At 35.5% G+C, this 15,711-nt stretch overlaps 1 protein-coding gene and 1 pseudogene across 2 annotated transcripts in view; both read right to left on the minus strand.

Moving 5' to 3' along the window:
- KLHL20 (kelch like family member 20) overlaps nt 1-15,711 on the minus strand; it is a 71,574-nt gene that overhangs the window by 32,456 nt on the left and 23,407 nt on the right. For both annotated transcript variants that reach the window (XM_004027921.4, XM_019026741.3), the window contains 2 exons: nt 2,617-2,775; nt 1,228-1,322 (listed from right to left, as the gene is read on the minus strand). In XM_004027921.4, coding sequence (XP_004027970.1) covers nt 1,228-1,322; nt 2,617-2,775 — 254 coding nt within the window. The remainder of the gene's footprint in view (nt 1-1,227; nt 1,323-2,616; nt 2,776-15,711) is intronic.
- Nucleotides 12,396-12,706, minus strand: LOC101142069 (small ribosomal subunit protein eS27-like; annotated as a pseudogene).

Raw genomic sequence — 15,711 nt, forward strand, 5'->3', positions numbered from 1 at the left:
CTTGGCTCACTGCAACCTCCACCTCCCAGGTTCAAGCAATTCTCCTGCCTCAGCCTCCTGAGTAGCTGGGATTACAGGCATGCACCACCATGTCCAGCTAATTTTTGTATTTTTAGTAGAGATGCAGTTTCTCCATGTTGAGGCTGGTCTCAAACTCCTGACCTCAGGTGATACACCCACCTTGGCCTCCCAGAGTGCTGGGATTACATGCGTGAGCCACTGCGCCCGGCCTGTCTGTGTTTTAAATATAGAATACAAAAATCTAGTTTAACTCTAGTCTATGGTAAATGGAAAAATGAAGAATGATTAATATAAAAAAGATACAATAAAATAAAATAGAAACATCTAAAATCCTCTCCAGCCTCTCCTGTTAAAAGAATAGGCTTTAGTTTATAGAAGAAATGCAAGTGAATCTACATGTCCTACCACCATTCTAGAATCAGGGATCATTCTAAATGTCTTTAATCACCAAGGGAGGTCCAAAGGTCAGTGTAGTTTACAAAGTTCTGAGTATGGATTTTCTCTTTCACTTTTATATTTGGGACATGCTGGGGAAAAATGATTAAAAATCCCAGATGATTTCAGATTTGAACCTAAATCTTACAATCTGTCAAATTGGGAATGTAATTTATTACATTTTATATATACTTTACAGACAGCCTAGTAAAATAGGTTGCTTTTTTCCCCCACTTTGTAAAAGTAGTTAAGAGTTTCTTTTGTCAAAAAACCTCTGGAAACTGCTTCACCTAGTTGTAGTAAAAATCTTTCTACAGCTGTTTTAGAAAGTGGCAGATCTTCAACTCTGTCCACAATTTAGAAAGCAAGGCTGATTCTATTCCCCAACCAGACATATGTGATGGAAGGAAAAAATGTTCATTGACAGAGTCAACAGCATTATTCAATTATCTCAAGGAAAAAAAAATATTAGCAGAGAATTGACTCTTTAAATTCAAGCCTGCATTAAAATCTTGGAAATCTACCTTTTTATTGCCACTTCTACACCAGTAAGCACCACACATAAAAACCTAATGGAATGAAACACTGGAAGTTCAGTTCTCTCTTCTTCTTTTCCTCCTCTTGACTCTAGCCCAGAAGAAAACCTTGTTAAATTAATGCCCTGGTTTCAGCTCTGCAAAATACAATATTTAGGAAGCAATACAAATAAGGAAATTAGGAAAAAATAGGAATGCTTAGTTGTTGATTTTTCCCATCCAGGGTCACTCATACCTGCATTCTTCATCACTTTTGATGAGGGGATCAGAGCCTACTGTGCCCACCAGGAACTTGGGACTAAGCAAAGGCAAACGAACATGCTGCAGCACCTATGAGAAAATAAACACCGTTATTTTAATTAATTAATTTTGAGACACGTCTTACTCTGTTGCCTAGGCTGGAGTACAGTGGCATGATCGTAGGTCACTGCAGCCTCAATCTCCTGGGCTCAAGTGATGTGCCCACCTCAGCCTCCAGAGTAGCTGCAACTACAAGTGCATGCCACCATGCCCAACAAATTTTTGTATTTTTTTTTTCGTAGAAATGGGGAATCACCATGCTGCCCAGGCTGGTCTCAAACACCTGAGCTCAAGCGATCTGCCTGCCTTATCCTCCCAAGTGCTGGGATTATGGGCTTGTACCACGACACCCAGCCAATAAACACTATTAAAGGCATGAGATCTCATCTATAAGATATTTAAGAGAATACATGACCCATGGTACCCTACTGTGCTTCCAGTTGTTTTGGGATCTCACTGAATACCATAAATAAGGAAGGAAGGAAGGAAGGCATAACTACCAAAAACGTTCAGCAAGACATTATAAGCTCTTCTATAGCTGGACTCAAATTAATTCACAATCCAGAAGAATATCTTGTTGAATTGCTAAAGACTATAATCACAATAACAAGAATGGGTCTTAAGTGAACTACTGATCACTCAGTGATGACTGATGCATCATGTCTGTACTCTTGAAAGTGTGGTAGTATTTCCAAGTCATATTGAAGGAAAACTGGTAGGATTTCCAAGCTATAGGAAAGGAACCATCCTTGCTTTCTTTTGTTCATTTTATACAATTTAAGTTTTGAATTGTGCTATCATTCAAAAGTAGAATTGATCCAAAATATGGGGAAAGCAAAGGAGCAAAAAGCCCACATTAATAAGCAACCAAAATGCTTCTAAATACTTATTTCCTTGATTATTTGGAAACAGATAGACTTTCTTACAGACGAATGTGGAGTGATAACTGTTTTATGTTTGCAAGACAAATACATATTATCTCATCTAGTACTAAGCAGTTTTTTTTTTTTTTGAGACGGAGTCTCGCTCTGTCGCCAGGCTGGAGTACAGTGGCACGATCTCGGCTCACTGCAATCTTCGCCTCCTGGTTTCAAGTGATTCTCCTGCCTCACGCTCCCAAGTAGCTGGGACTACAGGCGCCCGCCACAACGCCTAGCTAATTTTTGTATTTTTAGTAGAGACTGGGTTTCACCATGTTGGCCAGGATGGTCTCGATCTCTTGACCTTGTGATCCACCTGCCTTGGCCTCCCAAAGTGCTGGGATTACAGTCATGAGCCACCATGCCCGGCCAGCAGTTTCTTAGAGAAGCATTTCTATCATTACCTGGGGTAATTGAGGACGTCTTTCCTGAATACTGTATTTGACCCAGGCCATCACTGCATTGAACACTTGTTCTTCACTGCGAACGTTTAGCTCATCACTGGATATTATATCAATGAGTTGATTGGCTGGAAGCAACATGAACTCTTCACTCTCCATTACCTGTTCAAAGTTAGGTAAGAAGAAAAAAAAATCCTGTGATCACATTTATTGTCTCAGTGTTTTTCTTCAGGGTTATGGGACAAAGCTGTATTCCACAATGCGCTGAAGTTTAAAACGATACCAGAGGAAAGGAAAAATTTGAAAAGAGAACAAAGGAAGGTACAGAAGACACCATTAAAATTTAGTAAAAATAATCATTTGTGAGTCAAGCAATTTAAGAAAAATGACTTAAAAAATAAAAGATCAAAATAAAAATTTATATTCAAAATAAGCCAAATTAACTATATCAAACTATAACTCCAGATATATGAGGTATATAAAAAGTCAGAAAAAGCTTTCGGAAGATTAGTTGCTGAATAGGCAGTGTCTAGGGCCGAAAAACCAAGGGGTCAGTTTCAAAAAAGAATAAGAGTGTCAGCAATTCTGTAAACAAGAATGAATACAATGAGGAGAGTATTAGACCAGTGAAAAAACTCTGATGACCAAACTCTCTAATATATATGCTAGTGAGAATCTACAAACACCAATAATTTATCTTTACCCAAGGCTAGGCAACTGTCAGAATGGAGATGAAACGGCAACAAGGATATTACCTTGTTGTACAGGCCAGCCACCTATTCCAAGGCCTTGTAATTCCATTCATCAGAATGTAGAGTAAAAGGGACAGGGTGCAACGCAGAGGAAAGAAACAGTCACTGCTACCCTTCACGAGGTTTGTTATATTATTACTCATGAGACTGTACTACATGTGATGTCTATTAGTGCAGGCAGTACCTCTAATGAAGTTGATGGATTCTCTTGGGACAGGGTTATATTCATGCTCATCAAAAAGTCAGAATATTTAGCAAAATATGCAATAGGTCATAAAAATAATTTAAATATTTTATTAAGAATGTTTTCCTTAGCCAAGTGTGGTGGCTCATGCCTGTAATCCAAACAATTTGGGAGGCTGAGGCAGGAGAACTATTTGAGCTCAGGAATTCGAGACCAGCCTGGGCAACATAGTGAGACCTTATTTCTACAAAAATAAAAAATAAAAAAATTAGCTAAGGCTTGGTGTGGTGGCTCATGCCTGTAACCCCAGCACTTTAGGAGGCTGAGGCGGGCGGATCACTTGAGGTCAGGAGTTTGAGACTAGCCTGGCCAACATGGTGAAACCCTGAGGCAGGAGAATCACTTGAACGCGGGAGACAGAGGTTGCAGTAAGCCAAGATTGCGCCATTTCACTTCAGCCTGGGCAACAGAGTGAGGCTCTCTCTCGAGTGCATTAGGAAAAAATACAAATCTCAAAACAGTAAAGGGCCATAAGGCCAGTTATATTTATAGCAGAAATAATAACGAATGCTTCAATTTTTATGGCATAAGTCTTCAAACCATCTGAGTGAGAGACTTTCTGAGGTTCAGGAAATTAAATAGTTAACCTTTAAATTTTAGCTGAGGTTGCTTAGGTAATTTAGTAATTAGAATGGTTGCATTTTTTTCTCTGCGGTAGGGCGGCTTAGTTTGGCAAACAAAAATACAAGACATACTTATACTATAAATTACTTGTTTATCTGGAATTTAAATTTAATTGGGTGCCCTGTATTTTATCTGTTAACCTTGTGTTGAGGGACTATAAAGTCCAGCGCTAAATTTGGGGCTTAGCTCTAGTAAGTGTATTGGTCTTCACAGCATGCAAAAGTTTAGTCATGGCTGCATCTTGCTTTCCTCTTATTTTTCTCTGTGATTTCTTCACTTAAGTATGGTATTGTGTATCTTTGTGAAGTGCCTAAACATTTTTTTAATATTTCATCAGAGTATAAACCAAATGTTATATAAATATCAATGATCACCAAGTTTGAAGTTTATGAATAATCTACTAAGGTGTTAACTCATTTAAGGGAAACGCAAGATGACATGAAGATATGAAAATTTGGGTGAGAAAATATTTGGCACTAAGAGCAGAGAGTAAAAATAATACTTTTGATAGACATGCCTGGCTAAAATGCTACCTCTCCTTTTCCCCCACTAGTAAAACGATATTAATGATATACCATTTGGGCAGATCTAGCACTAAAGTCTATCCTTGAATCAAATAACCAAGTTAAGAAAATAATGCTTCACAATATCTACTCTTAAGTAAGAGTTTAGAAGCGATCTGAACTCTAAGCCCCACACGATTATGGTAATCAGTTTACTTTTAGTTTCTTCAGATGAATGTAGATGCTATTTGAAGAATGAATAAAGCTGAAAACAAACATGAATGACTAAGCAAAGTCATCTGGAATTGTTCTAACAAGTATATGGTGAACTTAGTTGTTGAGTTTAGACAATTTAAAAATGTATGTTTATGAGCAGAGTAACACTGTATGAATTAAGCTAGGTCTAATGAAGTAGGAGAAAATTAAATACAGATTTGATTAAGTTCAAAAATAATTTAAATGAGTCACAAATGTTAAGCTCCAAATGACTTTTTTTGCACCTACATGGAGCCATGCTAGTCCAATAAACAAGGGTAAGATTTCCTTACTGGGATTTCAATATGGTACGTATCAGGTTCACTTTGGAGGCAGGATTAGAACTAGAAGGGATTTCAGAACTTTCTCTACTATCAAGAATATTCTTCAGATATTTGTGAATACCTTAGATCTGAAACACAACTTATAGTTAGAGCAAGACATTAAAAAAAATTTTAAGTGTATAGCTCAATGAGTTCTGATAAATTATATACTCATGTAAACGTGACCACAATCAAGATACAGAATATTACCATAATCCAAGAACGTTCTGAAGCAGAGAATTCTTTTTTTTTTCTGATTTTTAAAATTATACTTTAAGTTTTAGGGTACATGTGCACAATGTGCAGGTTAGTTACATATGTATACACATGCCATGTTGGTGTGCTGCACCCAGTGGGGTCCAAAGCCTTTAGCATATTTTTTTGGAGCTCCTCAGTGATGGCAAATCTTTATTTTTGGAAAGTGGATTTGGTATTTGAAAACAGTGGGAAGAAATGAAGAGACAAGTCTGTTATGAAGGCATTTAAAGAAGTTAGATTATTTTCAATGAGAAATTAAATGTGACTATAAAATAATGATTCTATCAACATTAATTAATAATATAAACCACACTTAAGTCATAGTATTTCCCCTTTTATACTTTGTTGGAATTAATTTACTAATAGTTAAGAATTTTTGTATCTAAGATCATGAGAGATACTGATCTGTAGTTTTCTTTTAGTGTCTGTGGTTTCAATCAGGGCAATTCTGGCCTTATAAAATGAGTTGGTAACTTCATTCTCCTTTTCTGAAAGACTTTGCATAGGATTAGTGTTATTTCTTCTTTACATGTTTGATAAATTCACCATCTGGCATTTTCTTTGTGAGAAGGTTTTTAAATTATTAATTCAATTTATTTCATAGATATAGGGTTATTCTGTTTTTCTGTTTCTTCTTAGTTTTTGTAATTTGTGTTTTCTTCAGAGAATTTGCCTATTTCATCTCAGTGAATTTATAGGTAAAATGTTGTTCATAATATTTCCTCATCATCCTTCTTACGTATAAAGAATTTGTAGTGATATCTTCTCTTTCATTCCTGTTACTGGTAACTTGTGTCTTCTTTCCTTTTTTTCTTGATCAGTATGGAGATGGAGTTTCATCATTTTTTTTTTTTAAAGAGCTCTTGGTTTTTATTCTAATCTTTATTATTTTCTTCCTTCTACTGTGGGTTTCATTTGCTCTTCTTTTTCTAGTTTGTAAAAGTAACCAGTGGAACAAAAATACAAACTTTCCTATATACCAAAAGAAATTAAAATAAAAAGCAAAGAAGATTCCACATAGAAAAAGAAATACAGTAAATATAACTGAATCAGGTACTATTTATAAAAATATGATAGAGTTGAAAACAAACATATCAGTCAGAGCAATAAATGCAAATGGGCTTAAATTGCCTATTTAAAGGAAAGGATTTCAAATCCACTCATAAAGCAAAACTCAGTTCCACACTAATTCAAGAAAATTACTTAAAACATCATATTTTGAACAGGCTAAAAGTAATGGGAAGAACAAATATATACAGTCAAATGGAAACAATAAGAAAACGAGTTGAAATCCAGATATCAGACAAACTAGAACTTAGACAACAAATGAATTAAATCTGACAAGGGAGAACACTTTACAAAGCTCAAAGTCACAATTTATCATCAAGACATAAAGTTATGATTATGCATAAGGCAACACAGTAACTACCTATAGATGATATAAAGAGAAATAGACACAGTGATAATAAGAGACTTTAACACACAGGTCCAAGGACAAAAAAGGAATATAGAAGAGCCAAGCGACATAATCAATAAGGTATATCTTATGCATACATATCAAATACTATATTATGAGAACAGAAACTAGAAAATACACATTTTTCTCAAGCACACATAAAATAGAAAAATTGATCATATATTAGGTTACCAAGAAAGCAAATTTCATAGAGTAGAATTATTGCAAACACTGATCAAAGTGCACTAAAACTAGCAATTAAAAATGAAATTAAAAAACACAAAAAACCCTTCCATCTAGAAATTAAAAAAAATTATTAATAGCTTTTGAGTTAGAGAAATATAAACAGAATTTCTATAAAACAATGATAATGAAGCACTAAAGACTAGAATCAATTAAATATATTAAAACTAGTGATCCGAGAAGAATAGCTTTAAATACTTATAGTAGTTAATACAAAAGAATGAAAATAAATTAAGTCTCAACTCAAACAGCTAGAAAAAGAATAAGCCAAAAGAAAGTACAAGCAAGAAGATAATAAAGGTAAAACCAGAATGAAATACAATCAAGCAAAAAGGTAGATCTAATTAATAAGTAAAAAATTCTCTTTGTTTGAAAAAAGTTAAAATGGATTATTAGTTAACTTATTCAGGAAAGAAACATTAAAAACACACATACAAAATCAAAGTATTAAGGGTAAATAACCACTGCTACAGAAATTTAAAAATTAAAGAGATTACTTTGTATACCTCTATACAGATAAATTTGAAAACCTAGATGAAATTGGTAATTTTCTAGGGAAATACAGTTTACCCAAATTGATGCCTGAAAAGAAAGAAAATTTCATAGAAGAAACAGAAAAACTTAACAATAAATTACTTTACAAAAAAGCACGAAGCCTAGATGATTTCAGAGGGAAATTCTATCAAACTTTTACAGACCATAGTCTGCATAGTATATTTATTGTTTCAGAGCACAGAACATGAAGAAAACTTCCAACTCATTTTCATGAAGTATAATATTTATACTTAACTTGACAAAGACAGTACAAGGAAATTAAAGACTAATATCATTTATGAATATTGATGTAAAAATACTGAATATTAGCGAATAGATTCTAACACCACCATAATCAAAAGGTGTATGCCAATAATTCAAAGATGTTTCACTTGCAGGATTCCATTAATGTAAGTTACATTAATGGGTTTAAGGAGAAAGTTCATATGATTATCTCCATAAAAACTGAAAAAGTCTTTGACAAAATTCAACACTGCTCCTAATAAAAAGTATTCAAGAGAATAGGAATTGTTGGACATGAATACTTTTTTTTTTTGGAGACAAAGTCTCACTCTGTTGCCCAGGCTGGAGTGCAGTGGCGCAGTCTCAGCTCACGGCAACCTCCGCCTCCTGGGTTCAAGCAAATACTTTCTAAACATGATAAAATATCTACACCTCAATCCTAAAGCTAGTATATCACTTAATGGGAAAACACCAGAGGCATTCCTACTAATGTCAGAAACAAATAAGTATGTACAATATTTCCATTACTATTTAACATTTTACTAGAGTTATCAAGCAACTAGACAAAAGAAAACAATTAGAAGCATGAACAATTGGAAAGGAAGAAATAAAACTACTGATATGCAGGTGATATAATAGGATTCCAAAAAAACTCTAAAGAGTCAATGGTAAATGTAACACAAATAATTAAAAAATTCAGTGAGGCAGCTTTCATATACATTAATGATCACCAGTTAGAAGATATAATGGAGGAGAAAAACCTATTTTTGATAGCAACAAAAAATACTAAGAAGTGAACTTAAAAGGAAATGTAGGCTGGGTGGGGTGGCTCACACCTGTAATCCCAGCACCTTGGGAGGCCAAGGAGGGCGGATCATTTGAGGTCAGGCATTCGAGACCAGTCTGGCCAACATGGTGAAACCTTGTCTCTACTAAAAATACAAAAATTAGCCAGGCCTGGTGGTGCACGCCTGTAATCTCAGCTTTCTGGGAAGCTGAGGCAGGAGAATTGCTTGAACGGAGGTTGCGGTGAGTGGAGGTCACGTCATTGCACTCTACCCTGGGTGACACAGCCAGACTCCGTCTCAAAAAAAAAAAAAAAGAAAAGAAAAAAGAAATGTATAAAAGTTAGATGAATAAAACCATAAAACGTTCCCAAGAGATACAAAAATACAATTGAAGAAATAAAATCTTGTTATTGGATAGGACAACTCAACATCATAAAATGACTGTTCTTAAGTTTACTTATAAATTAATATGATCCCAATAAATATGCCAAAAAGTTATTTTATTGGAACTAGATAAGGTGACATTAAAGTTCATCTGGAAAAATAAATAGCAAGAAAGCTTGGAAAACAATTAAAAACAAAAGAGTTACATGATGGGGAGGGGTTTACTAGTCCTACCACATACATATTAAAATTCATTATAAAACTTTAGTAATTAAGCCATAATAAATAGAAAACAGTATCATACTGGTATATGGCCTAGAACAGAAGGTCCAAAACCAAGTACATACAGAAATTTAGTGTATAATAAAGATGCTATCTGAAATCAGTGGGGCAAAGAAAGGCTTTTAAATAAACGGTATTTAGACTAGATGGCCATTTGGAAAAAGATAAAATTAGGTCCATATTTCACACCATACACAAAGATAAACTAAGACCATTTACGTGCTAGAAAAAATATGTGTAAATTTCTCTGTAACCTGGGTTTGGGGACACCTTTCAAACTCTGCCTCAAAATCCAGATACAATAAAAGAAAAGACTGATACATTTGACTTTAAAAAAACCAAAAACTTTTGTATGATCAAAAATACAATAAGCAAACCTGAAAGACAAATGCAAACTGGAAAAAAATATTTGTGACATGTATCATGGATAAAAGGCTAACACTGTTAATATATAGAGAACTTTAAAAAATTGAAGAAAAAACCAAAAATCTTAATAGCAAAATGGGCAAAATACATTAAAACACAATTCACAAGAATTATACATATGGCCCTTAAAAATAGTAAAGATGTTCAACTTTAGTTATTTTCAGAGAAGTATACATTAAAATGATACTGAAATTCCCTTCTTATCTGTTAAATTAGCAACAATTCCAAAGGCTGGCAATACAATCTGTTGGTGAGGCTGTGGACAAACAGTTATCCTCATATATTACTGGTTAGAATGATTCAATCCCCATGGAAGAGAAATTGGTGATACTTAAATGAAGTTAAACTTAGGCCTTGCAATCCTATTTCTAGGAATTTATTCTAAAGATAAACTTCCAACAATATTGACATGTTCATATAAGATGTTATTCATTGCAGCATTATTTGTGATGGCAAAATATTTAAAGCTACCTAAATGCTCAAACATTGGAGACTGATTGAACCAACAGTGGTACATCCACACAAGGAGTACAATGCAGCTATGAAAAACAAGGATGATCTAAATCAACTAATATGGAATGAATTCCAGAAAATATTAAAAGGCAAGGTGCAACAAAATATATAGCATGCAAGAAAGACATAGAAATAGGAAAACATACATATATTTAATTTTCCAAAAGGAAACACAAGAAGGATAAACCAGAACCTACCATGCATCAAAATAATAAATAGCAACAAAGGACAATAATCTACTGAATAGAATAAGCCCATGAGTCCACAGTGCTAATCAATGAATACGGGTTAAGAAAAATTCTTTCTTATAGCAGAATGTAGACAGAAAATTGAGTTTTTTTAAAAAAAATCACCACTTTGCAACCATCATAGTAAGTGTTCAGGAATAAAGGAATATGAAAGTAAAGGAGTAAAGGAATATAAAAGTATAGGAGAATTCAGGAGTAAAGGAATATGATATTGGCAATATACTCTCCAATTACCCAGATAAAAATATTCATAGAGCAAGGAAAGAATGACAACGTAAATGAGGCAAAATGTTAACAATTGGTGAATTTGGACAAAGCGTACATAAAAGTTTTGTCTTATTCCTGTGATTTCCTATAAATTTGAATATTTTTCAAATAAAGTTTAAATAGTATTTTTCCAATATGATAAGGCTAAAAAAGTGGTATTTTGTTTTGAAATATGTTTCTTTAATTATAGGTGAGGTTGAGCATCCTTTCATGTTTATTTTCCATTTGACCACCTTTTTTTTTTACACATTCCTTATTATACCCTATGCTTATTTTTCCATTGTATTTTTCATGTTTTTTTTTCTGATTAAATTTGGATGAGCTCATGGGATTTACCATTTTTCTGTCATGTATGTTCCAAATAGATTTTCTGAGTTTGACATCGATTTTTTAGTTCATGATGCTTTTTATGTTGGAAAGAACAAAAAATTTTAACTTTTATGCAATCAAACTAATCTTTTTATGGTGTCTGGATTGCATCCTGTGTAGATTCTTCTGTAGTACCAAAATGTTTATAATGTTTTAATGTTTCTTAAGGCCAATGGACCTAATACTATTAATAACTTTTACTTCAGCATATATATATATATGCTGAAATATACGTGTATATATACATATTTACATATATACACACATGTATATACATACATGTGTATATATGTATATATACACATATACATACGATATATGCATATATATACACATACGTGTATATACATACACGTATATACACATATGTGTATATATCCGCACGTATATATACGTATATATCCTTCTTAAAATAATCTCTTCCTTTGCATCTCACAACCCATGCTTGCTCTTTTCTTCTATCCTCTCTAAATATTCCCTGTTACCATTGCCAGTCACTTATCCCTCAATATTGGAAAAATTTTAGGGCTTTTTTCTTCTCTCTCCCTTTCTCAGATGATCTCATTGGTATTGATTTGTTGACCTTGTTTATGGTGCCAAACTGTTCCATTCTCCAGTACACCTGTAGTACAAATTTCCAGAAGTAGGAAGCTGAGTCAAAATAGTGTGTGTAAAAAGTGTGTAACTTTGACAGATACCGCCGTAGTTCCTTTCAAAAGGGTTGTACTAATTTATACTCACACTAGCAATGATCTTATTTCCCACAGCCTTGCCAACAGGGTGTACAAAACTTCTAAATATTTGTAATCTGATAAATAAAAAATGTTACTTTGATGTAGTTTTGTGTTTTAGTTATTTTAAACAAGCAGATTTCATATGTTTAACGGGAATCTGAATTTCTTTTCTGTTTATGGCCCATTTTTCTGTTAGGTCATCAGTTTGTGTTATTGACCAACAGAAGCTCTTGACATAAGGAGATTAATGTCGTCTATGACACAAGTTACAATTTTTTTTTTATCCAAAATGTGTTTATCGAGATGGTTTCCCACTTATCTTGATTCAGAGTGCTTTTAGTGCTGCTTTCATCTGAAGGAACATCCTTCTTGTAAGCCTTGCTTTTCCTCCTGTAGGCTGGCAGAGGACAGTGGAGCAGCCAACACACAAAACTACAGTTTGTGCATGGCTAAAGACCATGGTGATTTTATAGCATCCTGGGCATTTCACGTCCATGAAGTAGGAATTGGGGCTCTGCACCAGGCGTTTCTTCTTGTGTTTCCTCTTCTCCTCTTCTGGAGAGGGATGAAGGAGATCCTTTGCAAGAGGCATGTTCTTGTGGGAAGGTCATCACCACCAGAAAGGACGATTTACAGATATTTTTCCCCAGCTTGGCTTTGACTTTTGTCTTGTAATTTTTGTTTTGCTTTGTTTTACCATGCAGAAAAATTTGAATTGTATGTAGTCAAATCTATCAATTTTATCTTCTGTCTTTTCTGGGTTAGTCAATTAGAAAGACCTTTTTCACTTCGAGATTATAAAGAAATTGCTCCATATCATTGTGTAATATTTTCATGGTTTTATTTTGTATGTTTAAACGTTTGATCCATTGGAGGTTAACCTGGTGGACAGAAGGGTGGTATTAAAGTATAAAACAGAAAATATGTAAAAAATGGCAGATAGGAGGCAGGACTAACTTGCAGCCCCCAATTGGACAGACAGAACAGCGTGTGGAGATTCACACTGTGAACTTTTACTCCAAGAACCACCACAGGAACATACCAGGAAAACTGAAAAGAATTCACAGATCCTTTGATAGAAGTGGCTTGCAGCTGCAAAATCTGAAAGCCAAAAAACTGTGAGTGCCCAAAAGTATGAGAAGGGCAAAGCCCACCTCTGAACACACATCCTCACTGGTGAACCTGAAAATCAAGATTATGGGAGAAGGATATAATCTTACCTAGAGCTGAAGTGAATTTACTGACATATAAAAGTAGAAGCAACAGTAGGAAAAGCCCTGTAGGCAGTCCTGGTCCCTAGGGAAGCCATTTCTGACTTTATCTCACAGGGGTCCTTGGGGAGAACAGCCAGTGGAACTGGGGAAGGGCCACAGAAAGAAGGAGATTTCCAGGTAAACTGTGTAATAATTTGACTAAGTGCAAATTTTCCTGGGCAGAATCCAGGGGGGGCAAATGAGAAGTGCAGATATGACACGGAAGCCAAAGCCACGGCAGGCAGGGAGGGGCAAGGCCTGAAAGTCCTGCCTGCTTTCTCAGCGGGGAGAAATCAACTCCAGAAGGAATCTCAAAACCACGCAAATACATGGAAATTAAATAATCTGCTCCTGAAATGATCTTTGGGTCAACAATGAAATCAAGATGAAAATTAAAAAATTCTTTAAACTGACAATAATAGTGATACAACCTATCAAAACCTGTGGGATACAGCAAAAGCGGTGCTAAGAGGAAAGTTCATAGCATTAAATGCCTACATCAAAATTCTGAAAGAGTACAAATAGACAATCTAAGGTCAAACCTCAAGGAACTAGATAAACAAGAACAAACCAAACCCAAACCCAGCAGAAGAAAAGAAATGATAGGCCGGGCACGGTGGCTCACACTTGTAATCCCAGCACTTCGGGAGGCCGAGGCGGGTGGATCATGAGGTCAGGAGATCAAGACCACGGTGAAACCCCATCTTTACTAAAAATACAAAAAATTAGCCGGGCGTGGTGGCAGGTGCCTGTAGTCCCAGCTACTTGGAGAGGCTGAGGCAGGAGAATGGTGTGAACCCAGAAGGCGGAGCTTGCAGTGAGCCGAAATCATGCCACTGCACTCCAGCCTGGGCAACAGAGCGAGACTCCATCATTAAAAAAAAAAAAAAAAAAAAAAAAGAAATGATAAAGATCAGAGCAGAACTAAATGAAACAGAAAAAACAGTACAAAAGAGAAATGAAAGAAAAGCTGGTTCTTTGAAAAGATATACAAAATGGATAGACCATTATCAATATTAACCAAGAAAAGAAGAGAGAAGATCCAAATAAGCTCAATTAGAAACAAAATGGGGCTGGGCGTGGTGGCTCACGCCTGTAATCCCAACACTTTGGGACGCCAAGGTGGGCAGATCACCTGAGGTCAGGAGTTCGAGACCAGCCTGCCCAACATGGCGAAACCCTGTCTCTACTAAAAATACAAAAAATTAGCTGGGCGTGGTGGCAGGTGCCTGTAATCCCAGCTGAGCCAGAACAATTGCTTGAACCTGGGAGGCAGAGGTTGCAGTGAGCCGAGATTGCACCACTGCATTCCAGCCTGGGCGACAAGTGCGAAACTCCATCTCAAAAAAAAAAAAAAGGGGGAGATATTACAACCGATACCACAGAAATACAAAAGATAACTCAAGGCTACTATGAACATCCTTATGTGCACAAACTAGAAAACCTGGAGGAGATGGATAAGTTCCTGAAAATATACAACCCTCCTAAATTAAACCAGGAAGAAACAGAAACTCTGAACAGACCAATAACAGTGAGATTGAAATGACAATAAAAAAAATTGCTAACAAAAAAAAAGTCCAGGACCAGATGGATTCACAGCTGAAGTCTATCAGACATTTAAAGAAGAATTGGGCCAGGCGCGATGGCTCATGCCTGTAATCCCAGCACTTTGGGAGGCTGAGGTGGCAGATTGCCTGAGCTCAGGAGTTCAAGACCAGTCTGGGCAAAACGGTGAAGCCCCATCTCCACTAACATACAAAAAATTAGCTGGGCGTGGTGGTGGGTGCCTGTAGTTCCGGATACTCAGGAGGCTAAGGCAGGAGAATCGCTTGAACGCGGGAGGTGGAGGTTGCAGTGAGCTGAGATCGTGCCACTGTACTCCAGCCTGGTCGACAGAGCGAGACTCCATCTCCAAAAAAAAACAAGACTTGGTACCAATCCTACGGACACTATTCCAAAAGACAGAGAAAGAGGGAATCCTCCCTAAATCATTCTATGAAGCCAGTATCACCCTAATACCAAAACCAGGAAAGAACATAACAAAGAAACAAAACTACAGACCAATATCCCTGATGAACATAGATGCAAAAATCCTCAACAAAATAATAACTAACTGAATCCAACAGCATATCAAAAAGATAATCCACCATGATCAAGTGGGTTTCATACCAGGGATGAAGGGATAGTTTAACATATGCAAGTCAATAATTGTGATATACCACATAAACAGAATTAAAAATAAAAATCATATGATCATTTCATTAGATACATAAAAAGCATTTGACAAAATCTAGCATCAATTTATGATTGAAATGCTCAGGAAAATCAGAATAGAAGGGACATACCTTAAGGTAATAAAAACCATCTATGACAAACCTGCAGCCAATATTATACTGAAC

This window comes from Gorilla gorilla, chromosome 1 (assembly GCF_029281585.2).
Source record: "Gorilla gorilla gorilla isolate KB3781 chromosome 1, NHGRI_mGorGor1-v2.1_pri, whole genome shotgun sequence".
Lineage (NCBI taxonomy): Eukaryota > Metazoa > Chordata > Mammalia > Primates > Hominidae > Gorilla > Gorilla gorilla.